Below are 10,438 nucleotides of genomic sequence, written 5' to 3'. Positions count from 1 at the left end.
TCTTGGCCTTTTCTGAGCGTGGCCAAGGGTCCAGTGCAGGGGCTTGTTCGATCACGTGACTGCCAGGGCGAGCCCCCTGCACTCTACAGAGCTTGGGTCCTCATGGGGACCTCATGACCCGCTGCAATCCAAGCACTGTAAGTAGCTTCTCCGTCTGAGGGTCGTTCAGGATGGACCCCTTTCTCAATCAGAGCAGTGGTGCCCAACCCTCCTAATGCCGGGACCCTTTAATACAGTTCTCCATGTTGTGGTGACCTCGCAACCATAAAATTATTTCGTTGCTACTTCATCGCTGTAATTTACTACTGTTATGAACTGTAAGGTAAATATCTGATATGCAGGGTATCCGGTGTGCGACCCCTTGCAACCTGAAGGGTCGGACCCACAGATTGAGAACCGCTGAGTTAGAGCACTTCCTCTAGTCTCTGTCTAATTTTAAGGAAGACAGAATTCACAGTCACCCCTCCTAAAAATTCTAGATACCGTAGTGAAAGGATAACCACAGATTAGGGAGAGGACACAGAGAAAGCACAGATCATTGGATGTTACTGCACTGGCTGATTGCTGAGGTCCCAACCAACTGTATCACCAGAATTTTAAAGCAAGGCTTGGCTCATTTAATTCTTCTACCAGAGAGATGTCCTGGTCCAGGAATATGTCTTCCAGAACAGCACAGAATGCACTAAGACCAGCCCTCAGTTAAAACCCAAAGCCCTTTTTGTTTATTTTTCTGGGACAGGATCTTGGCTTGTAGCCCAGGCTGCCCTTTCACTTACCTTAAAAACACCATCCTCCTCCACAGGCCTCTCAAGTGCCAGGATCTTGGCACCAAGCCTCTCTTTTCTATTTCTTTACACAGTTACATCTTGGTTGACTACTATCTTTTACCTTAACAATAACCTGTCCTCTGAGAACCCAGTTTGCTGTCTGTCTCTAGGAATTACATTCTCAAATGCCAGATTCCCTGGACCCTTGTCTCCTCTATTGCACACGGTGCAGTTTCACTGAGCTCCCATGTGACATCACAAATTCAAAGTAACCCAACTGGTTAAACCCGCTTCAGTCCCTCACTTCTTTATTTTATCTGTCACCCATGGCCACACCAATCACCTCATAATTAAGAGAAAAATCTCATAATTGCCATAGACTCAAATGCCTCTCCCTGGTACCATGTTTTATCTAACGTCAGGGTCAGTCTCTCCGACCCTTGCCTTGGCTTCTGTCTTCCTCAGTTCCCCTTTAAATAGTCTAAGATTCTCCTGGCTTCCATGTCTCGTCTCAACCCTCCACCCGCCACTATACATCTTCCACCCTGCCTCCTGCTTGGACTTTCTAGAATTCTTCAGTGATTTCAACTCTCGGAGGCCCCACCTGGCTTGTTCTTTTCTCTGAGGCACCCTGGGCGCCAAGGACACAGAGCTGCTCTCCAACCTGTGTGTGTGGCTGGCTCCCTAAGTTGCAAGGCCTTGGCTCGTGCCACTCCTTGGAAAGCTCTTCCATGGCTTCGTTTTCTTTCCTGTTGCCATGAGAAAGCACTCAGGCAGAAGGGACCTTAAGGACTAGTGAGATAGCTCAGGAGGTGGCAGTGTTTGCTCCATGAGCCTGATAAGCTATTGATCCATAGAACGCCATGGTAGAAAGAGAGAAGAGAGTCCCCCAAGATGTCCTCTGACCTGTACATACACGCGCACACATGCAATAATAATTAATAGTAATAGTAATAAAATATAAAGAAAACACCTAAGGGAGAAGGTTTGTTCGTTTTCCTGGCTCAGTTCTAGGGTCCAGTTGATCACAGTGAGGAGGACAAAGAGGCTGGAGCTTGAAGCAGCCGGTGCCATCACCACTGGAAAGCAGAGAGTAACCAATGAATCACTTTGCCCACTTTATATAGCCTAGGATCCCTTGCCTGGGCAATAGTCCTGCCGCCGATTGAGATAGGTCTTCTCACATCAATGTATTGAGGATAGTTCTGCGCAGACATGTGCAGAGGCTCATCTCCTACATTATTCTAGATTCTGGCAAGTTAACGCTATTCTGGCAGCTAACCATAACCATCACGTTCCATCAGTCAGATTAAGCTCACCTCTGGGGGAGCCCTCTTTGACACCGCAGGCTGATCGCCACTGAGTTTTCACTATTGTTCCTGCAAAGTGCAGCTTCATATTTTACTTCCCAGTTGGTCCCATGTGACGGAAGAATCTCAATTATGACAGACTTCATAGCCCAGTTATATGACCCGAGGGTACCACACATGGTCATCAGATTGACCTGAAATAGTAGCTTTGAGTTTATTGTCTCACGCCAGTGAAGATTAAAGATATGGACAGTTGTGGGCTATGCTTTCTTTTTCTCTCTTTTTTGTTTTTTTGTTTTTTCGAGACAGGGTTTCTCTGTGTAGCTTTGTGCCTTTCCTGGGACTCACTTGGTAGTCCAGGCTGGCCTCGAACTCACAGAGATCCGCCTGGCTCTGCCTCCCGAGTTCTGGGATTAAAGGCGTGCACCATCACCACCCGGCATGGGCTATGCTTTCTTAAGAAGAATTACAAAAAAGAAAAAGAAAGAAATTGAGGAAAAGTGAGAGACCCTCCCAAGAGTGGGAAGCGTTCTGAAGAGAGGAAAAAGCCAGTGAACTTTGTTTTCTAAAGGTTCTAAAAGGGCTGTGACAGAGACTGGACACATGCTGAGATTGCCATGAGATTTATTAGTTCTCTGAGCTATGATGAGCCATGCCAGTGGAGGGTTCATATGCCCTCTGAATGTTCTCCTGTCCCAACCAGAGAGATGATCATGTATCATGTGCTGCCCACCCAGGTAGTGGGTGGTTGAGGTCCCGCTTTGTCCATTTCTGACTCTAGCTTTAACATTGGCATTGACCATCTGCTGGCTGTTAGTTGGCAGGTGTTATTACCACCACCCCCAACACACACACACACACACACACACACAAACACACACACACACACACACACACACACACACACACACACACACACACACTTACCTTGCCCGTGTCTCAAGGGCTGGTAATTACATTTAGCTCTCTTGGTTCTCATAACTCGCCAATAAGCAGCCGCAGTTGTTCTGAGTTAACTCTTTGTCTTCAGGATGGCCTGGGGTCTCTTTCCTGAGAGAGGTGAGGGCTTTCCTGTCATCCTTACTTTCAACTTAAGTTGGTTATAAAAGCAAGACTATATGAAGAGACAGTAGCACCTGTTTGGTTTGGTTTCTGTTGCTGTGATAAAGATTGTGATCAGAGGGAACTTTCAGGTGAAAGACCTTACGTCCTCTTACAGCTCTGGGCAACAGTTCATCACTGAGGGAAGTCAGGGCAAGAAGTCAGGGCAGGAGCCTGAGGTGGGAACCGAAGCAGAGCCCATGGAAGAACACTGCTTACTGGCATGCTCCTCCTAACTTGCTCAGTTTTTGTTCTTAAATGTCTCAGTCTCACCAGGAGTGACACCCGCCCCCGCCCCCAGTTTCCCTGGCCCTCCCACATTAATGATTAATCAAGAATATGGCCCACTGACCTGTGTGCAGGCCAATCTGATGGGGGCATTGGATCTATGTTTGCAGTAAGCCGATCGCATTATCGTGAGTGAGGACCCTGAGAGAGACCTCCGAACGGATAAAACCCTGCGGTCAGACCCTCCCACCCCTCCTCTACTTGGTCTTTCCCTATATGCAGCCGCCTCGTAGAGCTGTGTCATTGCCCTGCAGAGAGACCCTGGCTCCAGTCCGTTCTGGGCTTTTGTTTGTTTTGCAGGTTTCAGGTCACTGCAGAAGGGGCTTCTGAGCCTGCAGCCTTTACCACTTTTACACTTCCACACACAGGTAGCCTCGAAGGTATCTTCCACACATTGTCCAGGAGCTGTAACAGCTCTTCACTAGCATCTGGTTGCTACTGTGAGTTCACGGCAAATTGTTTCACGTTGTTAACCCAGAACAGACAATAAAGCACCTCCTTTTGGTACTCCTCATTGTCTGACCAAGACAGTTTCTGGAGGAGGATGGGACAAGAACCCAGATGGAGACAGATGTCTCCACTCACTGCTTCAACAACGACAGCATTGATTTTATTTTTTTTTCCATTTTAAATATTCATTTATAAATCTATCCATAATATATTATAACTTTACATAGTAAACAACTAGCATTTATAATTAAAATATATAAAAATATAATTTACATATATTCTATTTATTTCATTATAACACAATTACCATTTCTTTTTTTTTCACTCCACATACTATCCACAGACACCCCCCCTCCTCCCTCCTCCCACCCCCAGCCCTCTTTCCCAAGCCACCCCGAATCCCCACATCCCCCAAATCGAGGTCTCCCATGGGGAGTCAGCAGAGCCCAGCACACTGAGCCTAAGCAGGTCCAGGCCCCTTCCCACTGCACCAAGGCTGTGCAAGGTGTCACACCACAGGCACCGGATTCCAGAAGCCTGCCCATTGACCAGGGACAGATCCTGATCCCCCTGCCTGGGTGCCCCCCAAACAGTTCAAGCCAACCAACCATCTTCTGTATCCAGCGGGCCTACTCCAGTCCCATGGGGACTCCACAGCCACCAGTCCACTGTGGTGGTATTGTGTTCCCCAAAATATTGTGTACCTTAATAAACTTATCTGGGGTCAGAGAACAGAAAAGCCACAAGATACTTAGGCTAGAAAATGTTAGCACATGCCTTTAATCCTAGCATTCCAGAGACAGAAATCCCTCTGGATCTCTGTGAGTTCAAGGCCACATTGGAAACAGCCAGGCATGGTGACTCACGCCTTTAATCCCAGAAAGCAGCCTTTAATCCCAGGGAGTGGTGGTAGAAAGCAGAAAGGTTTATAAGGCGTGAGGACCAGAAACTGGAAGCATTTGGCTGGTTAAGCTTCAGGCTTTCCAGCAGCAGTTCAGCTGAGAGCCACTGGGATGAGGACACAGAAGCTTCCAGTCTGAGGAAAGAAGACCAGCTGAGAAGTTGGCCAGGTGAGGTTAGCTGTGGCTTGTTCTGTCTCTGATCTTCCAGTGTTCACCCCAATAACTGGCCACAGGTTTGATTTTATTAATAAGAACTTTTACGATTCATGCAACAAGTCCACAGTTCATGGGCTTCCACTAGTGTGGCCGGTCATCTCTGCACGTCCTCCCATCATGATCTTGACGTCCCTCGCCTGCAGTATCTCTCCTCTCTTATCAATTGGATTCCCAGAGCTCAGCCTGGTGCCTGGCCGTGGATCTCTGTATCTGCCTCCATCTGTCACTGGACAAAGGCTCTATGATGACAGCTAGGTTATTTGCTAGGCTGGTCACCAGAGTAGACCGGTCCAGACCCCCTCTGGACCACTGCCAGCAGACTAAGGTGGGGTCAACCTTGTGGATTCCTGAGAGCCTCCCCAGCACCCTGCCTCTTCCTATTCCCATGATGTCCTCATCTATCATGGTATCTCCCTCCCTGCCCTCCCACTCTGTCCCTGTTCCAGCTTGACCCTCCCATTTCCCTATGTTCTCATCCCCTACTCCTCGCCCTCTGCCACCCCCCACCCCCAGTCCACTCATGTAGATCTCATCCACTTCTCCTTCACAGGGTCATCCATGTGTCCTTCCTAGGGTCTTTTCCTGTTAGCTAGCCTCTCTGGAGTTGTGGGTTGCAGTCTGGCCATCCCTTCCCTCACATCTAGTATCCACTTATGAGTGAGTACATACTATGTTTGTCCTTCTGAGTCTGGGTTACCTCACTCAAGATGATATTTTCTAGTTCCTTCCATTTGCCTGCAAATTTCATGATATCATTGTTTTTTCTCTGCTGAGTAGTACTCCATTGTGTATATGTGCCACATTGTCTTTATCCATTCTTCAGTTGAGGGGCATCTAGGTTGTTTCCAGGTTCTTGCTATTATGAATAATGGACAGCATTGAGTTTAAAACAAATCCTAAAGTCGGTTAATGCCGATTTACTGAACATCTCTGAATTAAGGGCAAGAGCCGCAGCCAAGAGGAGGACAGATAAGGACTCTCCCCTGCCTTACAGTGTACTTGGGGTGACTGTTGGAAAAGAGGTAGTAAACCAATAAAAACAATGTTGGGAGAATGATAAATGCTGTTCCAAGATTAAAGCAGGACAGGGTGATGGAGATGGAGCTCTTGCTGAGGCCTGAGAGGATGGTGATGTCACGTGCAGAAGCGGGAGGGGGAGGGGAGCATGACTTGTGAATGCCTGCTACTTAGTGGCACATTCAGTCTGCTCTTCTGGGACATGTCAGGGCTGGACACATGCACTCATGAGTCCTTGGACTGTGAGTGGAACTGGACACTGAGTCAAGATACAAAACGTCCGAGAAAGAGCACAGTAAAAGAAGCAACCAGAAGGACGTGGCTGGCCAGGAGGCTGAGAACAAGGAACTGAAGAGACTCCTGTTGCTGACCTGAGAGCAGTCACGTGGCTGTGACAGTGTGGGCTGTGGAGGGGTTTCCAGAAAGGGTCAAGGGGAGCTTGTGACATGAAGGGCAAAGACAAATTGGAGGAAAATGTTTTAGTACTTAAAGAAGCTGAGGAATGGGACAAGAGCTGGGAGGTATCATTGCCCTGTGACAGAGACCACACCAGGCTTTCAACATAAACACAGGGTTTCGTCCTCACACCGTTTCTTGTGGGCTGTCTTGTGGCTTTTCCTCCACCCCGAGGAAGGAGAGAGGTTCATAAAGGGCAGGAGACTGAAGAGACTCACCCGACACAGGAAGCTCAGAAAGGTACAGGATTCACTAGGTCCTTCTCCTGGGGAGTGTTAGCGGTAAACAGTGGCTGCGAGAGGAGACTCTCTTTCATGGAATTGCCTACAGATTGGATGGGGAGCCCCGGAGATGCACGTTCTGTGAGTTGTCGCCCATGGTTGGTGAGGCTCTTGCTGTTCCAGCTGCCTTAAGTAACTGCTCTCCCATGTTCCTGTAAGGAACCCCAATATATTCATTGGTTCACCAAGCTAGACTTGGGTGGAATGATTTCTTTGGTCTTCAGTTGGTGCCCTATCTGGGGTGAACAGATGCTTGTTCATGTCTCCCCAGGGGGGGAAAAATCACAAAATACAGATGGACAACAAGACACAAAGAAAAGAATAAGTCACCCAAGGTCTAATACAGTAGGTGGCAGATCTGTGGCGTGAACAGTCTTGTGTAATTCCAATGTCTCCGAATTATCTCTGCCTTTACTGTAGTCAAAACCTCATTCCTGCCTGAAGAGCTCATCTAGTCAAACTTCCTGTAAATAAAATTTGTCGGTCAAAGGTGTAGCTGAGTGGTGCTAACACTAAAAAACCAAACCAACAAAAAAACAACAACCAAAAACCTTGTATGCTTAAGCAGAATATTTATTTGGAAAGTATACAGCAGAATTCTAAAATGGCATAAACTTTGAAGAAACCTTTAGAACTGGCCAGTAAGACTTGCTTCTTGCCAGCTCTGAGAAATAATTACACAGTTTTATTTTAATTAAAACATGACTCCTGAATTAATATCTGTAGAAAGAAGGAGGTCATAGCTTCAGACATTATGTTGAGAAATAAGGGATCTTCCCACATGATTGCTAATCCAGTCAAAATAATTAGCCACTCTGGTGTAAACACCTGGGAATTCTGGTTTTCCACAGTTTTCACCCCAACTCACAATGCCCCAAACATAGGTCACATTGTTGACATCCATGCAGACCAAGGGACCTCCAGAGTCTCCTTTGCAGGCATCGATGGACCCATCATTGGTACCTAAGAGAGAAAAATCACATTTCCTTCCATTTGTCAGGCCACCATGCCTCTCTTCTGCCGCTCACACTGGTGCGTGGGAACACTTGTACTTTTAAAAAACCTTTCCTCACAGGAAATAACGGGATGCCCTAGGGTCCCTCTTGGGATTGCAGATTGAGATGCAACATAGGAAATAATTCGTAAACCTTTTGTTTGTATCCCTAACTTAGCATAGTCCTCCTGCTTGGCACACGTACTTTACAGCACAGTGTAAGGAGATGCAGTTAGAAACCGGCAGTGTCAAAAGCAGACTGATACAACGCATAGCCCAGGTTAACCCCTTGGCGCTTACCTGCACATTGCATTTCTTTTTCATAGTAGCGATTTGGGTAAAACTGAGAGCAGTTGCCTATCAGGTTCACTTCGCCCCACCTAAGTGAGTAGACTTTTTGGTTATCTACACAAAGTGAGAAAACAGACATGTAGAAGCCACAAATGAGAAATCTCAATAAAGGTGGTCATAATTTAGTAAACCATTAAGGAGAGAAATGAATATACATGATTAATATTATGTATATGAATTAGCATATTTACACCATATTCACATCATATTCTCTTCATAGCCCTAGTTCCTAGAATTACATTTCTAAATTTAAATGAACAGTGAAGGAAAGTTATTGACCACGTGGCCTGAAACACAGTCATTTAGTAAAGCACTGACCCTTATGACTGAGGGACAGCCCTGTCCTATTGCTGGGTTCAGTAGGGGATGGCATAGGAGGCAGTGATGGGGCTATCTCATGTGCACATCTTGGATATCTTTTCTTACAGCTAGTAATTTCCTTGAAATTACTATTAGAGAGGAAGCAGCCTTGAAGAAGTTAGAAGTTGAAGTTGTCAATGTGTTTGTGTTTTTGTGCTCGAGGAAGTGCCTATATAAGTGATCTGAAATGATGCACAAGGAGATAGAACGTCCTTACACTTAAGTGAGTTTGTGGACTTGAACATCTTTGGTCTGTGGGAAGAGAAGGGCCATGTGCTACTGGCTGATGGACCGTGGGAAAAGAGAGAAGCATAAGCACGCAGGGGAGACGGATGGAGGGGGGAGCGAGACTTTGCTCCTTCTCCCCTCTTCCGTCTTCCAGATCACAGAATTTTATGATGCAGCTTTTCGTTTGGCGTCTGCTTACTCACTGCGCAAAGTTCCAGGAGCTCGGGAACTAGGCCTGCCTCATTCCTCACCAACATCCAGAATCTTCTTACACAAAGTAGTTGTTTATTAAATACTTAATGCAATTAGTGACTGCGTAGAGTCGCAGTAATTTAATTACAAACACCTTACAAATGTTTGATGCCAAATCACTCTCCTGCCTGCATCTCAGCACTGTGCTGAGCAACACAGTATATGGAACTGTGATCCCCTTTCTGCACTTCATCTCACAGGAGGTCCATTTGAAATAAAACTGCTTAACACCTCTCTAGGTCAAAAATGAAGCAAATCTTGCTGGCCTCAAGGATGGTCTTGAACTCCTGATCCTCCTGCTTCTGCTTCTGGGATTATAGATGTGCACTATCACAAGAACACATTTGGTTTCTTGTTTTCAGTCCTGGGGATCAAACCCGGGAACTTGCACACGTTAGACAAGTACTCTAGAATTAACCAACAACTCCAGTTTCATGTGGCCCTGCTGACATTGGGGTTCTGAGCAGCTACTCAAGTTCTGAGCCCAGGCAGGCAGCAGCCCTTCCTGGATGGGCACTCACTTTTCTGTACGTGATATTTCTCTGAGTACTAGAGTAGTTTCCATCCATTTCCCATTCAGTTCCCACCCCGAGAGGTAAAGCATATACCTTTCTCTCGACCCCATCCGGAGATGATGCATTTCTCATTCGGTTGGAATAGATACGGAGACCACGGGACACAGGCAGAGACAGAATTAAAGAGCTCACAGTCTTTCCTCCCTGGAATCTTTTTCATTTCAATCAAAGCTATGTCATTTTGGTAGGTGGCTCCATTATAGTTCTCATGAACAATAACTCTGCTCACTGTTCGAACTCTCAACTCAGTGTTAGGATTTAGCCAGTCTAATAATGCTGTCCATATTTGGTAATGGGGAGCTCTACTGGGTCTGTAAGAGAAAGCAAAGGGAAATAAAATATATCAAGAAAAAGATATGGAGTTTGACACTTCATCTTTATTTTCTTCCCTTTAAAGGATAATTTTCAATTTCTGAATGTTTTTATCCTCACTGATATGAAGCTGTAAAATTAAATTTAGTTAGGACAGGATTAGCTTAGTGGTAAATGGAGAAAGTGATGATTTCCCAACTGTTCCTATGATCTTACTATCTAACCTTTCCAAATAATGAAGTGTGTCACAAAATGTATTGTCCATAAGCAAAAAAACTTGAACATTTACAACATCTTCTTAAATTATATCATCTGTATATCTTGTAAAAATTATCTGTGATCTTCTGTTTTCTCATCAAATAGTATAAACTGAACAGAATTTGGCTTCCTATAATAATGACTCAGACAATCATAGTACAGTTCAACAGCAATGTCCGAGGAGATAATGTGATGTTTAGATGTTTTTATTTATACTTAGGTGTTCTGAGAATGCTGGCATCCTTGTTACTTTGGGTTGTACCATAGGCTCGGGGATCATAAATATTTCTTGAAGGTTAGCTCTGTTTATATGGCTTACT

The 10,438-nt window shown here is 45.7% G+C and overlaps 1 protein-coding gene across 1 annotated transcript in view; it reads right to left on the bottom strand.

The window, feature by feature from the left end:
• Nucleotides 1-143: 143 nt before the first annotated feature.
• The window catches only part of Cfi (complement factor I), a 55,218-nt gene continuing 44,923 nt past the window's right edge, over nt 144-10,438 (bottom strand). The window contains exons 11-13 of the mRNA XM_052732228.1: nt 9,582-9,859; nt 8,083-8,187; nt 144-7,751 (exon numbers count right to left, since the gene is read on the bottom strand). Coding sequence (XP_052588188.1) covers nt 7,534-7,751; nt 8,083-8,187; nt 9,582-9,859 — 601 coding nt within the window. The 3' untranslated portion in view covers nt 144-7,533. The remainder of the gene's footprint in view (nt 7,752-8,082; nt 8,188-9,581; nt 9,860-10,438) is intronic.

Source organism: Peromyscus californicus, unplaced genomic scaffold (genome assembly GCF_007827085.1).
Source record: "Peromyscus californicus insignis strain IS unplaced genomic scaffold, ASM782708v3 Scaffold_9__1_contigs__length_137607984, whole genome shotgun sequence".
Taxonomy (NCBI): Eukaryota; Metazoa; Chordata; class Mammalia; order Rodentia; family Cricetidae; genus Peromyscus; species Peromyscus californicus.
Note: the sequence above shows the minus strand (reverse complement) of the source record. Positions and strands in the feature narration are given on the sequence as shown.